Raw genomic sequence first — 21,406 nt, forward strand, 5'->3', positions numbered from 1 at the left:
TTTTCCACAAAAAAAAAACTGTTTGACATGCGAAAAGGCGCATCAAAAAATGTTCTTAGCGGTTCTCGCGAGAACGCGTCGGGACTGAAAGAAAACCCGACGATATCGCGAGATGGCTTGCGCTTCCTTTCGCGATTCACGTGGCGATTTACGCTTCTTCTGCGGCGTACGTTCAGTGTATAAAAGCGGCGTTACGTACATCATATTGCGTATCTCAAGCGAGTAGTAAGAAGGGGAATGTCGGGTTGTGAATGATCGGTTTTTGAGGCGGCAGGGAACGTCAACGTTATGGGTGAGTCTACTATATATTCCGCCACAATCAGCAGCTATATTTGTTCACAAAACGTTGCTGGTATTGGCAGCTGGTATAGTTGTGGTCTGCAGCAGGATGGGTGTTTAGACTGTGTGCCTTTGCCTGTATTTAGCTTCTTCAGTTGTCTGAGCAACCAACGCCCAGTCGTCCGACACCAGTTGGATGTAATGCTAGCTGGAGTTAGCCTGCTAGCTGGCTGCATAACCTAACGGGAGTGTCATTTCCTGTCTTTAGCTAGCTTTGTAGCCATTTAGCCAAGTAAGCGTTTCTGCGTCCGGGCTTTAGCTAAAACCATTAGTCGCCTTGGGGTGAATTAAACAGTCCTGCTAAGCACACTTAATTTACCCAACGGGCCACAACTCAGTGTGGTTTGTTGGATGAAACAGCTAGCCGTGAATGCTAACTTGTGTGAGCTTGGGAGGGAGGGGGGTAACGTTACGACATTTCCTACCTTTGCTTTTAAGTTACTTCATGTGTAGCTTTGAACTTGGTTGTATGATTTCACCTCAAATATAACACCGTCAGGATGCCTTAACCCTCTTGTTATGTTCACATTTTTGAACATCTTTGATGTTTGGGGTCAATTTGACCCCTGCAGTTTAAACTTCCACAAAATTCTTATAACTAAAATTGTTATCAAAGTTTATGTGTCAAGTACTTTGTTTCTTTGTTGATGACCTAAATAGCCCTTTAAATAAAACATAACTCCACCCCACCCTCACTTATACATCCAGTATTCCTATTATGCGACAATGGAAAAATATGCAAATCACCATAAAATCTCACTGATTGATCTAAAATTGGAAAGAAATATTATTTTTTGCTGTTTTAATGGCTTTATATTATTTCTAAGTACAGATTTTTGTTCTTTATAACCAATGCGTTACAAAGTGTGTAGAGGACATTGAAAACATATCATAAGGTAAGGTAAGGTAAGGTAAGCTTTATTTATCCCGCAAAGGGAAACTGTTTTTACCACCAGCAGAGACAGAAAAACAAACAAAAAAAACATGACCTGACATGATACACAACAAAAACAATAGGACAATAGAAACCAATGAGACGATCTAGAAGTAGGACATGAATTGTAAAGAGAGGACATGATAAGATAACACAGAAGCGTGCAAGATTTAAAAAAAAAAAAAAAAAAAAGAATAAATACTGAATAAATACCAAAGAAAGCTATGCAGCAATGCCAAATCTGAACCTAACAATCATCATGTGAATTTCATCTTTACCCGGTAGTGCCCATTACATCAGGAACGCTCATTAAATATGAAGCAAAAAAAATGATGTTAATCGTTTATTTAGAGACGTTAAACATTGGCCGGGGTCAAATTGACCCCAAACGTAATAGGAGGGTTAAAACTAAATGTAGAGCCATATGAGGGGTGTATCCTGTAACTAGACGTAGAGACTAAGTTCCGTGGTGTGTAATGTTAATTTACGTGTGTAAGAGAGGGGGGGCTGCAGGCGAAACGTTTTGTACTTCACACAAGCTGATGCAGTGGTCATGATGGCTCAGCATCCAGCGACAGGCAGGCAAAAAGTTAATTTTAGTGCCTATATTTGGAAGCGATGTGGAGGTCAGTGATTAAAAAAGGGCGCATCCACCTCCATGTAATCTGGATTAGACTGAATCTGGAAACAGAGGCATTTTGGGTTAGTGTCTGTGTTTTTTTTTTTTTTTTTTTTAATTTGTTCAGCTCCATGTTTCTGGCCACCTAAAGCCATGCAAGCGGGGTGCTGTCACCACTTCCTTTGGCAGACCTGTCATGCTCGCTGTAAATGAGACTGACATCTGACAAGGGCTAGACAAAATGGGTTTACACTTATTTGAAATTTTAAGTGCAGCAACATTGATTAATCATTCTTCAAAACACAGCATAATAACACTAAACGGATGGGGAAATGCAAAATACTTCACAAAGTATTGATCAGAACAGACCAATCACTGTTGTTGTCTAAACCGAACCTGAAATTAAATATTGTCCTATTGTTGCCCTTTGAGATATTAATATTGCAGGTTGGCATCTATCATATTGTTCAGCCCCTCATCTGATATGTTATTTTGACATTTCACATATTTCCACGTTTTGTTTCCCAACAGTGCTGCCTTCAAAGTTCACATTGTGCTCCTAGATAACCTGCAGTGGTTTCCTAGACCCGTCCCTTTGCGAAAGTGGGGCTAGTTTTCAGCACACTGAAGCAGTAGGATGCGGCTGAAATTAAACTGCACATTCTTTAGGCAAATCGACTTATTCTTAGGTCATAGCATTGCTCCGAAGAAATGTGGGCTGCTGTTGTAGGCAGGAGATGCTCAAACACAAGGGGCAGAAATCCTCTCCTAGCTTCAGGCAAAAAACAAACAAAAAAACCCAACAAGAAACAATACAACAGTGAATGGGCCTTGCTACTGACAGTAAAGGAGCAAGTGGAGTGGAACATGGATCACACTGGCCGTCTATCTGTGGTGTTACGTTAGCACGAAGCGTGAATCATGTAGCCCCGGGCTTTTTACGGCCTGTGAAACTGATTCTGGAAACAGAGTGGTTTATTTGTCAGATGACTGGAAATTGATTCTCTGTTGCATTTTATTTTTGTGTTTTCTCCCTTTGTCTTTTGTTGCCCTGGAATTGCTGCCTTTTCCTACATGTTGGAACCACGTCACATTGATCTACACAAAACAGCTGTAAGTATTAATATAGTCTATATGAATGAATGAAAACAGCATTTTAGTTTACACTGCACAGCAGTAGGAAGATTAAAACTTTTATTTAAGCTTGATTGCTAAATGGGGGCATAAGGTTAAATGTCACTGTGGTATGTTTCTTTTTTTCTTTTATTTTCCAGCAGCAAAAAAATCTGGAGGGGTATGTGGGCTTCGCAAGCCTTCCCAATCAAGTCTACAGGAAGTCTGTCAAGAGGGGCTTTGAGTTCACCCTGATGGTCGTGGGTAAGAACACATGCTGCTCAGCCCTCTGTTTGCCCTTGTTTTATTTGAATCATTTCATTGTATTCATTGCGGTTGGCATTTTAAAGTCTTGCGTTGTGGTTTGTTATTGAGGGAGTGGGTGTGTGTATGTTTTTATATTTGTGTGTGACTGGGAGAGAGGGTGTGCAACCACATTTTTGCACAAGGGACATGTGTATGTCTCTGTAGTTTTAATCATTGAGTCAGAAGAGGGAGGAAACATTACAGTGCCTTTTATTTGACTTTAGCTCCTTGACACTCTGATTCCCAGAACAGAAACATTTAGGTTGGATTCATCCTGAGCTGCGCTCAGCAAATCAAAAATATAAGCATTCTTTTGAAACCCTTGGATGTGGTGGTTGACACGGGGCCAAGATCGTCCTTGGCTAATCAGCCCGTGTTTGGAGGGAAAATGTTTCCTCGGGTCAAAACTATTTCCTGTGTGTGGGACCGACAGAATTTGTCCCCGGCTTGCTTCTAAGAATAGCGCGTGTCCCATTGCGCTCACAACAGTCGGCTTCTCTGCAGGCTATTGGCTTACGCTGCCGCTGATAAATTTCATAAATGGCACCAATTGTTTGCGTGCAGTCTCTTCATTTCTGTTACCAGGTACTCAACATGAGAACGGGCTGTCCTTTCGAACCAGGCACTTGGATTTAGCTCGCTCATGTCCCCTGAAATGCCCTTTAAAGGATGCTGGATGGTGACCAGGTTGTCTTCTGGGGGCTGTAAACACTTTTCTGTTTGCTCCAAATAAAACAGCCTTTAGCCTCATTTTTGGAAATGATTACAGTAAAGTTAGGAATGCCATTGCACTGAACTGCCAGGAAAGGACAGGATTTTCTTTAGGCTTGTCAGTCATATGAATGTTTATCATTGTTATTACCATGTTGTTCTATTGTGTGGATGTGCACACATTTCAGCTATCCCTGTGTCTGAGGAGCTGTGAGCCCACACATCTCCACCGTGCAACGCAATGCGTCACCAACGTTGTGTGAAAGAATTAAGGAAGGTGAAAGAGGGAGGGAGGGCTGGTATTGTCATCAGCGACTGGCACATCTCACCATGCATCCGTGGAAACACATGACCCGCCAACCTGTTCAGTTTCTCACAGTTCAGAGCAGTGGATTTCACAGGCCTGTCATCACTTAACCTTGCAGCATGTTTCAGAAGCACACACCCATAGCCTAATACATAGTTACATGCAACCTGTCAGACGCTGACACCATGTATTAAAAATAAATACAGCCTCCACACCGTAGCTCCAGTGTAGTCCAAGTTCTATTAGGTTAAAGAAAGTAAAATAAGTTCATTATAATTTCCTTCAACAAGAAGATTAGTCATTAAACATGTGATTTTTATCACTTTAAAGAAGTGCTTAAAATTAGTCATAATGATTTAGCTGGTAACCAGTTAACGTCAAGATCTATCCTGCCCTCTCACTCTTGATGTGTAATCTTTCCACCACCGTGATCCTAATTTCTTCTGTGGATGCTGTCAAATGAGATCATTGACAAACAGATAAACTATTAAGTCTATAAACCAATGTAATTCCTAAAGTATTAAAATAAATCCAGATTACAAAACTCAGCTAATCTCTGAAGCCTTCATGCTGGATGTAGATCTGTCATGTCTCACTGTGCAGCATATGATGGAGCACGGGGCGGTGTGCGCCTGCTGCTCTGTGTCATGACACAGGTTTGAGCCACAGATGTCAGCAGTCAGCGAAAGACACTCAACTCGAGAATTATTTGCACCTTTAATGAAAATGAGAAAAAATGTTTGCAATATATATAGTGGTTCAAATTTCTGGAATATACATTTTGGGGAAACTAACTGATTTTACTCTTAAAAAAAGAAGCCTCTCCTTGATTACTGTTTTTATAGGAGTCAAAATTATTGGCACCCTAAAGAATATTTTAAATAGTGCAAAATAAAGTATTATCTGTGAAATGAGTGTCTTTTTTTGACTGATCGAAAGTTGATCTCATTCTCCAGAAACTTGAATGATGCCTTTCATCATGCACAGTTTAGTGGAATCTTGGAATAAACAAGTTTCAAAATCAGCTGTTAAATGAAACCTCCATGTCAACAAGCTGTTTGGAAGACTTGGATGAAAGAAGCTCTTGCTGAAAGCAACTCATAAATTCAAGCACTTTGAACTTTCCCAAGCGTCGTGGGAGCTCCAGTCTGAATCATGTGTTGTGGTCTTGTGCAACCACAACACACGGTTTTGATCATGCACATAATTGGCATGTTTGGTGACAAAAGTTGACTGATGAAGCACCTGATAGCCATCGTGAAGTGTGATGATGGATCATTGATGCCTTGCTGCTGTTTTGCTGCGTGTGATTAATGGCAGAATGAATTCCATGGTATTTTATCCCAGACCTGGTTGCCTCTAAAGGGAGGTTTAGTCTTGGCTGTATATGAATCTTGCAACAAGACAGTGACCCCAGAAGTACATCCAAATCAACACAAATGGTTGTGAGAACACAAAATCAGTGTTTTGTAATGGCCATCTCAGTCTCCAGACTTGAACCTTATTGAAAACCTGTGGTTCTAAAGAAAAGACCATAAGCAGAAACCAAAGAACATCAAAGATCTTTCATCATGGCGGAGCAGTCCAAGATGCAAGATCCCTCCAGACATTACAGGAAGAATCTCATCACTGTTATCCTCTTCAGGGAGGCTTTGCCAAATATTTATCATAGGCACAATTATTGGCATCCCTATGTTTTGCAGAAAAATGTATACTACTTAATAAAAAGTGCTATTATAACAGTTGTGTTGTTTATAAATCCCCTCCATGTTTGAGGCTAGAAATATGACTCCTCAAAGTTTATCGGTGATCAGTGCATGAAAGGCCTGTCAGTCCCCAGGCAAACATGAGCTGAAACAAAACTGTGTTACATGTTGTATCTTAATGACGCAGTTATTTTTGAAAATGACCATAAGGAGATTAATCAGAATAAGTGAGTAGCTATTGAGGCCATCACCTCTTGAGGAAAAAATATTATTTGACGTTACAGGATGGGATTTAAGGGGAATTTTGGTTGTGATCCCTTTGACTCAGATGTATTTGGGCCAGGTTTGGAGATTTTCTAGCACTCTGCCAAATATCAGAGGAACTGCCTCCGCTGCTGGCTCCACACTGGCTTCAAAACTCACCTGCGGTTTTGGCCGCTTGGATGAGATGTTCTGAGTTGATTTTTATTCCCCGTCAGTTCACTCTCTGTGGTAGGATCCTCTCTCTCCACCCACACACCCCAACAATTGCTTGGCCTGTATCACTGAACACTTGTACACTCACATCCAAATCATTGGTGGGTAAACTGTAACAGCTGGATTCCCCAAAACCCACTGTCCACCTCAAACAAAAATTGTCTATGCATTACATATGCCCATGGATTTAGCATTTGTTGTAGGTATTTACATGTTAGTCCTAATGCTAATCTGTAAATAAACTCTACTCACCAAAGATCAGACTGTGCCTGCTCAGAATTACAAATTAAAGTTGAGGCTTCCTTCAACCTTTTATCCATCTAAGTATGTATGTGTTCACTCTGAGGCACTTTTCTTGTGCACAGCCTCCATTGTCTAAGGTTAGTGTTGTAAGACATGTTAGTTTATTTGTATTTCTTTTATATGTCAGAAGTCCAGTTGACACCCAGTGCGGTGTGCTTGTTAATCTCCCACTGTTTATTGCTCTGTGTTTGAACTTCATCTCTCTGACACTTCAGCCCAGTGTTTAATCATTAGACAATACAGTAGCATTGAGATTCTGCGGCGTATATGTTACACTTGACTATAACCCTGGTGTAAGCGCTGAGTCGTTAAATATTGACTTGTGGCTACCAGTCACAGCGGGCAATGCCAGCGGTCATTTCCACCGGCCTAATGATCCTTTTCATTGGGAGCTTGGAAACCGGGCACACAATGGCCGACCAAGCTTGAGAGGCCTCCCAGACCACACAGCCAGCCAGCTGTAGATAACAAGAGGCATTCTGTGTTGTTGTGTTAGCCTCTCTACTGTGAACTCGGACGGATTATTGCCTTGGACAAATGTCAATGTCATCCCCAGTTACAATGCATGACCTTTGATTTTGTTTTTTTTTATATTGGCTGTGGCTTTAATTGTCTTAGCAGCTTGTGTTGGAAGCCAACAGTGTTTCTTGTGTGGGTGGAAGACGGGGGAAGATGATTGTTTGTCATCTTGTTTCTTTCTCCCTTTCTATAACTGCTTTATCCAAATATTGCAGTGCATCCGTCTTTGTGTCTCCATGTTTTCATTCGAGGCAGTGTTAATAGTCTGGCCATCTTTCGGACTGTAAAATTAGAAAAATGTATGTACTCGACAAATCCTGATTCTCCTTTTGCTCTGTTCCAGGCGAGTCAGGACTGGGCAAATCTACGTTGATCAACTCTCTCTTCCTGACAGACCTTTACTCAGCAGAATATCCTGGACCTTCACACCGAATTAAAAAGACTGTACAGGTAATGTGCTGGCACAGATCTGTAAGCAAATACACAAACTTTTGTCAAATACGATCTTTGATCAGCTTGCTGTTATGCATCAGGCAAATTTCATTTCATCTTTGTGGGATCTCTTCTGACAACACTATATTACAGTTTTAAAATACAGATTTCTTGGGTTTATATATATATATTTCTCTGAATCATAAAAGGTTTAGCTACATATATACATATAAATCACCATAAATCACTGTAAGGTGATAATTCATGCAGATTGGTTGACAACACTGAAGCACATTCTCCTTTTGTGTGACATCATCATTTAAATATGGCAAAGGGAACGTCACAGGAGTCGTGGGAAAAATCACAGCTGTGACATGAAGATTCATAGTGTTGCAATAGAACTTTAACCTACTTAAATGATGTAGTGCTCAATAAAGAACAGATTTGACTTTACATGTATTAAGAGGATTATAGTTGAGCTCTCAGCCTGATTAACATAAATCGGTTCTTGAAGCCCATGGCTGGGTTAAAAGTCAGTCTCCCCATCTGGTTTAGGCATATCGGACTCACCATCAGCCCCTGCCATAAATGCCTTTATGTTTATCTTCCCTAATTACGTAATGTTGTCCTGAAGCTTAAGTGCCTCAAGTGCCTTCCTTTATCTGTCTGGCTCCTGACTGACAGCGCTGCTATCTCCAGATGGTCATGTGTTTTTCTGGTTTCACAGCATAGTTGGCTAATAGCACCGTGTGGGCCGGCATGTTGCTACATGCAGCTAAGCCTCAGTGTCACTGGTTTCTATGCGATATACGTGGTCAGAGTGTGTCTGTATATACCATATAAGGACAGTGATGCTGTTAGCAGGACAGGCTGTGTCTGAAAGTGATGATGATTTGGTACCACCCCTTAAAGTCTTGGCACTGTTTTATTTTTGTCCTTATCTAAATCAGACTTTGGATTGAAAGCGATGGGGGAACAAAATGCCCTCTGCAGTGCCATGACAAACAGTATTAGAGGCCAGATGCTGCTGTCTCAGGCAGAAGTACAGAAGTGAATTTTGCCTCTGTCCTTTCTCCCATGCCAGGTGGAGCAGTCCAAAGTTTTAATAAAGGAAGGAGGCGTCCAGCTCCTGCTCACAATAGTTGACACCCCGGGATTTGGAGATGCCGTAGACAACAGCAACTGGTAAGGATCCCCAACGTTCTGGCTCAGTGAAGATTGAGGAGTGTAGTAACTCCTTGATTGCATTGATCTTAAATTCTGCCAATTTCAACTGCATTGACCCGCTAAAAGAAAGAAATTGGATAAATCCCTCTCACTTTGAGGCAAAATGTTTGTGATTCTCAAAAAAAAGAGTGGTAAGAATAGCGACTCTTTTGTTCAGCAGTGTCTTATTAGAATAAATAACATTTAAGCAAATATGTTGTCGTTTTTCACATTTCAGAAGAAAAACATCAGCACTGTGGTTTACAGAATCGAATTAAAATGAATTGGTACAAACAAAACCACTCTTATATTAGATCTCAACCACTGAGTCAATTAAAATCCCGGTTAAAACAGAGATTGATACCTCTGCACAGATGATATAATTTAATTCATAATACCAACAAAAAGTCATTGACCATTTTGGGTCTTGGTGGTGGTTCAGTTTCATAAATGTGGTTTTTGTGTTCTGTAGCTGGCAGCCAGTCATCGACCACATAGACAGTAAGTTTGAAGACTACCTGAACTCGGAGTCACGGGTGAACAGACGACAGATGCCCGACAGCCGGATCCACTGCTGCCTGTACTTCATCGCCCCATCAGGACACGGGTGAGTCCTAGAGAGAAATACAGAATTAAAAAAAACAAGCATCTTACTGGATGGTTTTATCTAAGGAACACAGGCGGTTTTACTGTGCTTAATCCCAGTGGGAATCAAAGCCTTAATCATTATCAAGTTTTTAAACACCACAGGAGAAAGAGAGGGAGTGAGGAAAGAAAAGACTGGGAATAGAGGAAGCAAAATCTGGCTGATGGAAGCAAGTAATGCCGTTCCCTGTGGTAGCAAGTGCTGTCAAAGTGCCTTTGAGCCAGGCGCAGATCCCACAGCTGCTTCTGGAGCAGCTCGGTCGGCAGCAGTACAAAGCTGTGGTTGTGCAGGGCAGCTCCTAGGTGTGTGTGTGTGTGCGCGTGTGTGTACAGTAAACGCATGTATTGTGTTACCCTCCCTCCTCCAGTGACTGCTCCCTGAGGCTGTCGCTGTAAATAAAAACTGTTATCAGTCAGCTTGTCTTGTTTCATAAGGGTCAAAACTTGAGGGCTGAAAGGGAAAGGTGGTGGGTGTGACACATAAGGACACATAAGATAGAGACGAAAGAAAAAGTTGGCACAGTTCCCAGCAGATGACACCAATAGTCAGATGTTTCGCAGAGTGATGACTGGGTGGAATTTTATCGTATATTTATATTATTCTGCAGTTATTCTTGCTATTCCAGTGGTTGTCAGCAATGACCACAAAGCTGCACAAATCATGCTCTCTCACCGCTCTTGCCTTTTTGAAAAGTCACTCACGGTTGAGCGTCTCCTGTTCCAACAAGGCTACCACTGATATGGAGCTGGGTAGTAAATCATCCAGGCTCATGTTTGGGTTTAATTTCAAAACACCATTTGAGACTCTTGACCTTTAAAACACACAAACATTAGCTGCTGCTGTTGGCATTTTGCAGGGCAGAGTATGGGTTTGTGGCTGCTGTGTGGAGCTTCGCAGTTTGTGTCTATGCAAATGTGCAACGTGTGCTCACATGCCCTTAAAACATGACATACTGTAAACAATGAAGAGGCCTCTGTCTGCCTTTTCTATCCTCTTTTCTGTCCTCTCTCTCTCTCCCCCCGTCATGTCCCCCTGCAATCTGTCCGTCCTCTATGAAACATTGTTTGTATTAGCTTGCCCACTGTACCAAGACAAGCAGTACTTTAGCCTTGAGGATGGACATCGTATGCTGAAACCCCTCACACACACGCACACACACACACACACAGAGAGAGCACCAGCTGACAGCTCTCGCACACCAGCACAATGAGCCCCATCACTGAGAGCAAGGCTCAGCAGAGACAATCTACCTTCTATTGAGCCTCCAGCTGGGCTCTGACTGATTTTTTTTTTTTCCTTTCCCTCTGTGTGCCCTAATTAAGGAAATTACTTGCTATCCTTAGTTAAACATAACCTTCCCACAACTGTGTTTGAACCCAGTCACCAGAGTTTAGTGGGACATTGTGAATATTGACGGTAACCACTCTAACCACTAAAAACAAACAGCTTCATGGTGCATTTCAACTCACAAATGTTTTTTTTCCGAAATATCTTGACAGAATGCCCTAAGAGAATCAGATGGAGATTGAAGTTGTATTTTCTAAGAGAAAACAAAGCAAAATGCAGAGCAGCCAATGACAAACACAGGCACAGCTAACGATGACCCTGCTCTCACATTGCCACAAGCATATTGGCTTTGAAAGTATTTGCATGACATTCTGTTAAAATTGTTTAAACCGATAGGAAGAGTCTCTCCATATTTGGTTTGCTTCTGTGGTACCTAAAAAAAGAACCACATTGATCGTTATATTTTAAGCCAAAAGCCAGTGGGCCCTCTGTGTCAGTGCTAGCTCCATTCACCATGTTAGGCCTTTGACTCCTGGCATGATAGAGCCACCAGGCATCCTTAACTCCACTATAGTGCACCTTCTCTGCAACAGTTTGATTTATTAATCATTACATAGTACGTCCTCTTTTTATTTCATTAAAATCAACTACATTGTAAAGAGATTGTAAAATACTGGAGTGGCTGGTGAGTCAGTATCCATCTCCAGCCAGTATTAGTATAGATATTCAGAAAGTATAGCTATTCAGAAAAATTCAGATGAAATTTCCAGATTACTCCCAGTTCTATTCAGAGCTGGTGGTGTCGTTTGCTTTCCAAAGGCAACAGGTGATTGCACACGACTCTGGACTCATTGCAGGATCTTTTAATAAATCACCAGCGTTTTGCCAGGCAAGCTGGCTTCTTCAGGGTCTTACTCTCTAAAGGCAGCATATTTGTCACCTAATTTAGACACTTATTAATTCAGCAATTACAAGGGACAGTACAGTAAAGTCACCAGTTTACACTGATTAGTGTGTGTGCTGCAGTCTCCAAATTACCCTATTTTTTAATTCCTCCTGGCTTGAGCCCTGCTGATGCTTCATAATTTCATTGAGTAAAATATGATATATAGTTTATATATAATACAAACAGCATATAAAAGCTGTGTCTCTGTCTCCCTGCAGATTGAAGCCGCTCGACATTGAGTTCATGAAACGGTTGCACGAGAAGGTCAACGTCATCCCGCTGATTGCCAAAGCAGACACCCTCACCCCAGAGGAGTGCCAACAGTTCAAGAAGCAGGTCAGTGGTTTCCACAGCAGCTTAGTACTGCAGGAGAAGCATCCCAGAGGGTTTTCTTCACTGTGGTCATAGGTACGATGGCGAAGTGGCTCGGTATGAAGCACAGACTGCGCGCTGTCTGCGAGGTTTTCGGTGGAAACACAGAGGAACATATACAAATAAATTAAATAACTTTGCGTAACAGCCAGTTCTATTTTTGCTCTGAGTGTGATGTGCTGTTCTTTCTTAATACTAGCTAGAGTGAAGCGGATTAAAGGAGTTCGTCTTGTATGCTTTTGATTTTTGTTGAGGGAAATGACAGAATTAAGTATTCATTATGTTCATTTGAATTATCTCTCCCTCTGCCAGCAGTTCCTAAAAAAAAAAAACCCTTCTCTCTTCCTGTTCTGCATTAGATCATGCGGGAAATCCAAGAGCACAAAATCAAGATCTACGAGTTCCCTGAAACAGACGACGAGGAGGAGAACAGACTGGTGAAGAAGATCAAGGTAGGTTATCTGCCACGCCCGCACATCATATTACACAGTGTACTAGTGTGTTGAATCCTCCTGTATTAATATTACCTTTTATATTGCTCTGTGCCAGGACAAGTTGCCGCTGGCTGTAGTAGGGAGCAACACCATCATCGAGGTGAATGGCAAGCGGGCCAGAGGAAGGCAGTATCCCTGGGGTGTGGCAGAAGGTAGGAAGTGCAGTTTAGCCAATCCCAGCACCCAGTGATTGCTGGGATAGGCTCCAGCATCCCGTCAAGCAACCCTAATTATGATAAGCCACTTGGAAAATGAATGAACAGCGAATATGTATAAAACTATGTGATTTTAACCACTTGCATGATTGAAAATAGTAGTGAAAGCAACACAGAAAATGTAATGCAACTTATTAGATTATACAGATAATACAAATTGACTTAAAGAAAAACAGCTCATAAAAAAACAAGAGACAAGCAGCATTGAAAAGAAGTAGCCACAAATACTAAATGTGTTGCAAATGATATCTTTTAAAGGCTGCAACACATTTAGTATTTTTTTTTCATGGCAACTTCTTAGCAACATGGCAGGACAGCATTCCTGCCAGCAGGTACCAAAGTGAGTCACAAGGGAAAAAACACAAATACACAAATAGCAAGAGGCTGTCTTGTGATCAGTTAAAACATGTTCATATATATATATATATATATATATATATATATATATGTATATAGTCATTAAGCGGTGTTGTCCAGTGGATCAGAGATGTGATGTTACTCGGGCTGGAGGATACAAAGAAGGTTTTGAGTGTATTTGTAATGATGGCTGACCATGAGGACAAAATGGATGACTGACTGTGTTTTTTTTTTCTTTTTCTTTTCCTCTCTTCCCAGTGGAGAACAGCGACCATTGTGATTTCACCATCCTCAGGGATATGCTCATTAGGTACGGTGGGAAAAAAAAAAACAACTGTCTGTGAACTTAACAGTCCCACATCCATTCCCCTTACACCAGCCTGCTTGGCTCCAGGTTCAAATCATGAAATATGTCCTCCCAGTTTGATATCTGGTGCAGGCCTGTTTAGAACGGGGCTTTTTAGTCGAGCTGCTGCTCTGTAATGAAGCAACTGTCAAGAGAGTAGCAGCACCAGTAGTTAGCGGTTATTCAGAGACAGAACGGCTTTGCTGTATTGTTAAAACAAACAACACTGGTAGCTTGCTATGACTGTAAAACTCATAAACAGAGCAGCTCATGCTAGTATCCAAGGAACGCTGGCTTAGCAACGCCATAGCAACAAGCAGAGCCTTGCTAGGCCCATATACAGTGTAAATGTATCAGAGCCAAACTGGGCTTTGCTCGGCTCCGCCCCATAATTTGATTAAAATTGGGATCTTTTTGTCCTTTTTCATTGTATTTATTATTTTTTGTTTGCCCCCAGGACTCACATGCAGGACCTTAAGGATGTGACCAACAATGTCCACTATGAGAACTATCGCAGCAGGAAGCTGGCCGCTGTTACCTACAACGGTGTGGATAACAACAGGGTTAAAGGCCAGCTCTCCACCAAGTAAGTTCTAGACGGAGCATATTCGGCTTTCGGCTAAAAATGTCATTTGTAGCCAGGATAGGAGTTTAAGTTGTTTTTTTTTTGCCAACCAGCCACTGTAGCTTGCACATCCCTTTATTCACCAGCTAGATGTTATTTTATCTGCCAGTTATCACTTATAATGAGCCAGTTATCATTTTGAGGTTCTGTTCTATTCTAAAAATCTAAAATTTATCAAAAATGTCTCCCTTCGCTTTAGTCCCACTCAACAGTAGATAAGTGAGAAATTACCACCAGCCACATGCTGCTAAATTTTTGCTGTAGCTAAGGGAAGTTTGTCGGCTCAGCCAGGAGCACTGGCAGGGAGCCAGTCATCATGTGGAGTTTCTTTTTCTGGTCCAAAAAGCAAATGCAAAAAGCAGCGGCTAGTGAGTATCTGCAGTTGTAGACAGAATAAATGTTTTTTCCTGCACTGCAAACCACCGACACAGTTTTAACACACCATCCGTGTAGTCACACCTGTATTCAGAAACGACACAAACCACAACATGTGCCTCTGAAAGTTCACAGTACATGATTTCAGCATGCTCTGTAGACTTCCCGCATCCTTCTCTGCAGATGTTCATGCTTTGAAGAGACATGACATGACCTCACATGACTTCTACTACATTTTAAACAGAGTGTCGTAAATGATGACATCATCCTGCACTAGTGGGTGTAAATTAAAATTTCAACCAATGAAACCTTCACAAATCTTAAAACATCCCCTCTCGTCCACCTTGGCCCTTCAGGGAAAATTGTCCTTTTCATGTCTTCAGGTCTTTAATCATTGGGGCTCATTTGTTGAGACCGTTTGTGAAATCCCATCATGCAGATTATTTTCAGAGCTTTCAGATTAATCTAACTTTGGCCAGTTGCATGTGTTGATCTGAATGGGATGAATATGTTTGAGCAACATGGCTGCTGTATAGCCCGTGCAAAGCTAAGGCCATATATACTCTTATATACCCTAATTTATTAATTAACATGCAGTGACTGATAATCGGAGGCAAAACTGGATTATTTTTGGCAGAATTCATTAATTTACTGTCTATAGTTCTCAGTCTGGTGATATTTGAGTGACAACCATAATGGATGTTGAATTTGTTTAGCTTCTCTCTGCGGTAAACTTTATTCAAATGTTGCTGCTTTCTCATTCAAATGAACATAAGCAACTGGGTGTAACTCGCCAGGCTGAAATCACAGCTCTCACACTGCTGATGCTAACACACAGCTAAACGAATGATGAGCTCTACTAATGTATTTCACACCAAACACACAAGATGAATATTGCTTTTTTCATGGTTTTTGTTAAGCATCCTCCACATACATTTTCGCAGAAAAGTACTCGGCAGCGCTGGCCACAATTAGTAGACTGTAGTTCGGTTTTAGTGCATGATCTCATCACTGCATGCTGTGTTTGTGTATGTGTGTCTGTTTTTTTTTTTTTTATTTTATTTTTGTTTTAGACTTGACACAGTTGAAGGAATGTAAGTGGTCACTTTTTACTGTTTTTCAGACCCTCCTGTAAGATCTCCATTTGTCTCTACCCTGCATCCTTTGTCCCCTATTGGCTCCATTTTGGGCGTCTTCTCTCTCTCTCCCTGTTGACAAGGGTCTGCTTTCCCCTCGCCCTCGTCTGTCATAGATGTTTCCAGGACTGACTCAAACACGGGAATACCGCGAGGAAAACTATTTGTGTATAGCCAAAATTTAAAGCAATCCTCGTGAATCAAGTTTGATCGCTCTAAATGCAATAGCTTGAAGAAAAGGTTTCATTTTATCTATTTTTTTAAATTACACTGGAATATTCATTGCTGCTTCCACCTGTCTGCCTGGCGTGGGATGTTTGGAAAGGTTACCAGGGATTATAAGTGATTATGTAACACTTTTACACTTTTTCCCTGCGAGGCAGTGTTGTGTGCTCGTGCTGCCTTCCTCCCTCAGATGGTCAAGTTCCTGTTCAACACTTTTCACTTAGTATGATGAGCTGCCTGCCTCGAAAAGGGGTCTAGCCTGAAGCTGAGGCAGCCAGGATCTGTGAAACCACCACAGGCATTTCAGAAGCACATAAGCAGACTGAGTTTGTTGTGTTTTTTGTCATGGAGGTACTGTTGCGGAAGAGCTTGGTGAGAAGTCAAAAAAAAAAAAATCCATCAGCCACTGTTCCTCCATCAGTCACTGTTTAATGAATGACCCTTACCTGCAGTGACAGCAGTGTGTCCAGTGGAAACTAATGATATATACAGGATGATATCCTGGTGTCTGTACCACACCACAGATTTACATTGTTGGAAGATGTGTAAATGTGTAAAAGTATCCAGTTACTGAAGTATCCAGTTACTGTTTACAGACACTGTTATGATATACGAGTTTGTAGCAAATTGCACAGGTTTTACATTCATTTTCACAGCTGCAAACACATTTGTTTCTCTTCTGAGGACACACAGCAATATAGACATTTATTTAGATCAGATCTGTCCACCTTATGAACCCCTCCCAAAAACAAACAGACTTGGAAGGCTCACAGATCCCTTGCTAGGCTGGAAGTGGAAAGACAAAAGCGACAGGACAGTGGTGCAGTGACACAAACCGCAGATACATCTATATATTTACCAACTCTTTGTGGGGCAGCTGTGCTGATATCACCGTGCTGCACCAAATATGAGCTTGCAGTTTGTTGCCACAGTGTAAAACATTAATATAAAACCCTTTAGGCCTTTTTTAAGTGAGAAAGAAATAATAGATTCATCACTGCTGAAATGATGGTTCATCCCTCATAATCACTGGTAACCTCTCCAGACATCCTATGACAGGTCTATATGCTCATAAAAAACCTCCCTTGGTTATAAACAATACTAACCTTTAACTCCGTAACCCCTCTAACCACCTGCACTCACGGGCTTGTTGGTCTCTGTGTTTTTGGTCCTCGTAGGCCTGTCCAGCGGTTTCTCTTCCTCTCGTAGGCCTTGAAGGTGTCTTCTCCCCGTCACAGCCCCGTTGGGTCCTCTCATTCCTACAGCTCTCCGTCTTGTTCTTTTTCCCCCCTGCACCTCTACATGTTGCATTTCCCTGGGAATTAAGGATTAGTGTTGTCACGATACCAGAATTTTGACTTTGCTACCAAAACCAAGTTCATTATCTTACAAATTTGATGCTATTGTGGTGCTACAGCAAGTTAGAAAAACCACCAAGCAGTGTTATTATACTTGATTAGCTTTGTATTCCTCCACTGGAGTTGATGAGATTTTTGCCTGTACAACAAATTGGGTAAAAGTGTGAAAGTGCTCAGCTCAATCTTTTTTAAGGGTAGTGAAGTAAAATTGAAATTTTGGTTTTTGTGACAGCACTAAAAAAGGGGTGCCATCACTGCTGAAAAAGAACCAGCTTTCTGATCAAGAGGTTGGAGCTGGTGATGCAATGTTAGTGCCGTTCTTAATCTGTGCGTGTGTGTGTGTGTGTGTGTGTGTGCGTGTGTGTCGTGTGTGCCCCCATGCAGAAGCCCCCTGGCCCAGATGGAGGAAGAGAGGCGAGAGCATGTGAACAAAATGAAGAAGATGGAGATGGAGATGGAGCAGGTGTTTGAGATGAAAGTCAAGGAGAAAGTGCAGAAGCTCAAAGACTCCGAGGCGGAGGTAACACTTCCACACTCACACACACTCACACACACACACACACACACGCTCTCACATCTGGGTTACAGTCTGCAGCTCATCCCCGGTCACGTAGCTCTCATCACTCTGCCTGGTTTCACTTCCTCTTTGCAGAATCGTGACACTCCAGTGGGTTTTGGGTGTGATTGAGCTCTGAGAGTTTGTCGGCGGTTGTGCAAATGGATTTTCTGTTTGCCAGTTCCCTCTTTTGCGTTTGTGTTTTACTTGTTTGTCAGTTGGCGAGACAAGACCAATATATGTTTGTTACTGTAATTACAGTCAGTCTGTGTGCTCCTAGGAACTGTATATAATACACAGAATGTATCCATGATCGCAGGCCTGTATTTGAGGAAAAATGTCTGTTTACACACATCATTTAATATCTGAAGAACACATGTAGCCATTATTCAGAAAAAGAAATGTGGATGTAAGTATTTTAACCGTTAATTACACTAAGCACTTTAATCTACACACCGCTGTTAGATGGAAAGATTGGGGGGAGACTTCCTCTTCCTCTCATTAATCTGTTTTTTGATATACGTAGAACTGCATTGAAAGCCCTGTAAACTGTGCAAAGCATACAGTGATTTTTATTTATTTATTTATTTATTTATTTATTTATTTTAATTCATTCATCTAAAATTTACAGTTCCACTGCCGTTAAAAAGTTATGTTGTGTCACCCTGCCGTAAGGAGTTGCTCATCCTAAAAGAATCTCATTAGTTTCACTGGAGAGTTTTAGTGCCTCATTGTGGCTTAAATGTTAAGAGAGATTCTCAGAGGGTCACTGACGAGGAAAAAAGTTTGAGTATAAACAAAGCAAAGTGAAGAATTAAAATGGTGAAATAATAAATACTACCCTGCCATAGTTACAGTGTCATTCTGTGGGAAACGCTGAAAAGGTTTATACCTCCGCTGAACATGATAGGTGTGCTGCAGTGAGTTCAGTAAATAGTAAATTAAACAGCCTGTGGTTTTTCTTGCTGTGCAGTTGTATCTTCATCAAGATTATTTACTAAAAAAAACTGACAAATTCATGTCAGACTTGGAACTGCTGTTTTATTCTTTTCTCATTGGCAGCATGTGGTGACACATTGCTTTCCATATCCATATCTCACTCACACCTCGTCTCTGCTGTCTCTGCAGCTGCAGCGGCGTCATGAACAAATGAAGAAAAATCTGGAAGCACAGCATAAGGAACTGGAAGAGAAAAGACGCCAGTTTGAGGAAGAGAGAGCCAACTGGGAAGCCCAGCAGCGCCTGGAGCAGCAGAGGCTGGACGCCTCCAGGTACGGTGGTTCTTCTTCTGGTTTTTTGTGGCAGAGTTTTGTGGTTGTGTGCCAGCATGTGAAGTTAGAAAACCTTTGAAAGTTTTAGAATCCAGTTTGGCCTCATCAGACGTGGCGGCTGGTGTCAGTTCACACTCTGCTCATGTCTGACCACTTCAGTGACCAAGACAACTTCCAGTATGTTTACTTTACTTCCAATAAAGTGATTCTAGTTATCTGCCAATCAAAGGAGTCTTGGAAATTTAAAGGTGATCTCATGTGACATTGATATTAAGCCTCTACGAAAAGGAAACCCACCAACAGCGCCACCATCAGGCTAAAAAGCTTAAAGCAGTCAAGCAGTCATGTTTCTGCAGTGACTCAGCACACATACCAAAAAAAAAGAAAAAAAAAACTTGATCCAATAATGAGGGACATCCTGGTTACTGTTGAACTGCAATGTGTGAGGTGATATGTGCCGATTGGATTTGTATTTCAACCAGCGGTCATGTTGCACTCATGGTAGGAAACCAGCTCATGTACTGGTCAAACTGGCCTCTTATTTGCCAAAATTCAGCTTTTACTTACCTACAAATCTACAACCCAGCCTTACTGTTAGGATGAAAGAGGCCCTGCTTGTGATAGGTGTGTATGATTTAGGCTACATTTTCAATATGCTGATTTACAATTACAGAGTCCAGAAATTATGTACTAATTACATATTTTTATACTAATTGCATTATGAGTGGATGTGAATTATAATAGGCATCAGATACTGATAAAGATAAAACAAACAAAAACAGATTTATTTCATTTTGTATCTGATGATCTTTATACCACTTGATCTCATTTAAAAATTGGACACATTTTTTGAATTAAGTTACTGACTGAGTGTGTGTGTGTGTGTGTGTTTGTGTGTGTGTGTGTGTGTGTGTGTGTGTGTGTGTGTGTGTGTGTGTGTGTGTTTGCTCCTCTGCAGAACCCTGGAGAAGAATAAAAAGAAAGGCAAGATCTTTTAAAAGACGGTCGGCGGGACCACCCCAAGTCAAGTTACTATTGATTGCCAACGTTGCCAGTCAGGACATCCGTGTGTGCCACTGACACCCCGACCCCCCCGACCCTCCTTCCATCCCCCTTCCTCCTCCACCTCCTCCTCTCTCTCTCTCTCTCTCCTCCGCCTCCTCCTCTCTCCTTCCTCTCTGCTTCATCTCTTGGCCATAACAGCTGTGGTCCTGCTCCCAGCCACTAGAGGGGGGTGTTGGGGTGTACTGGAGGTATTGGGGATACTGGGGTGTGTGTGAGGGGGGTCTGCATGTACTGTCAGAGCCACCGCCAGAGAGCTCCCAGGCTGCCTCGGGACTCACCCAAGGAATGTGTTTACCTTAATGACAATAAAAAAGAGAAAAAAAGAACTTAACCCCGTCTTAGAAAGGCCAAACCCATATTATTATTGTTATTATTATTATTATTGTCGTTGTTTATTACTGAATACTGTCCTCGCCCCACCCGCTGCTCTGTCTTTCCTCCCAAGGATGCTATTTAATGACTGATGTCTGCCGATTTATGCAAAACAAACAAACAAACAAAAAAACACATACAAAACATGTCTAACTGTTGTACAATCAAATTCCGGTGAATTTTGTTTACAGGTAAAAAGTTGCAGTATGTATATTAACCTGATCTGTGATGTGTTCAAGTAAGAAGAGGACAAGGCATTAACTAAATCCATTTTTTTTTTTTTTTAAATGAGTGTAATCAGTAATCCCTCTCCCTCCTACCAACCATATGACTTAGCCAAAATTCAAATCTTGTCAACATGAGACATGAGAAACCACGGGAAGCCGAGAAAAGAGCACCTTGGGCTTTTATAATTCAAAAAAACAAAACAAGTAATGGCTAAAGCTTCTTTTTTTCTGAAATGTAACGCTTTCTTTTCTTCTGTGTTTAGCTATTTCCACTAGCCTTGGACCACCATTTATAATGTCATAAGTGTTATATTTCACTTTAGTTTATTTTTATATATACCGAGCCAGCTGAAGTAACTTCTTTTGTATGTTAGAATTCCTCAGAGACTGACAGCGGCACAGCACTGTTTTAAAAAATAAAAATAAAATTAAGAAATGAATAAAAAAAACAAAAAAACATTTGCTAAACAGTGAGCCAGGATGAAACAATATTAGAGTCACTCTGTGGAAACGAGATCAGTGGGAAATGAAGAGTCAACACCGTATTTTGCTTTGGCTATG

The 21,406-nt window shown here is 41.4% G+C and overlaps 1 protein-coding gene across 2 annotated transcripts; it reads left to right on the forward strand.

Moving 5' to 3' along the window:
* The first annotated feature begins 177 nt into the window (after positions 1-177).
* Positions 178-21,362, forward strand: septin7b (septin 7b). 2 transcript variants are annotated; one of them, XM_030071781.1, is made up of 15 exons: positions 178-292; positions 3,004-3,005; positions 3,167-3,269; positions 7,678-7,784; positions 8,851-8,951; positions 9,445-9,579; positions 12,070-12,187; positions 12,583-12,675; positions 12,773-12,869; positions 13,548-13,599; positions 14,093-14,221; positions 15,709-15,729; positions 17,739-17,874; positions 19,039-19,181; positions 20,140-21,362. In XM_030071781.1, exons 1-15 carry the CDS (start codon positions 289-291, stop codon positions 20,177-20,179), a joined length of 1,281 nt encoding a protein of 426 aa, XP_029927641.1. In that variant the 5' UTR covers positions 178-288; the 3' UTR covers positions 20,180-21,362. The 2 variants fall into 2 exon arrangements, with proteins under 2 accessions (XP_029927641.1, XP_029927642.1); XM_030071782.1 differs by having other exon boundaries at positions 218-292; positions 3,170-3,269.
* Positions 21,363-21,406: the final 44 nt, after the last annotated feature.

This window comes from Myripristis murdjan, chromosome 16, assembly GCF_902150065.1.
Source record: "Myripristis murdjan chromosome 16, fMyrMur1.1, whole genome shotgun sequence".
In the NCBI taxonomy this organism is placed as follows: domain Eukaryota; kingdom Metazoa; phylum Chordata; class Actinopteri; order Holocentriformes; family Holocentridae; genus Myripristis; species Myripristis murdjan.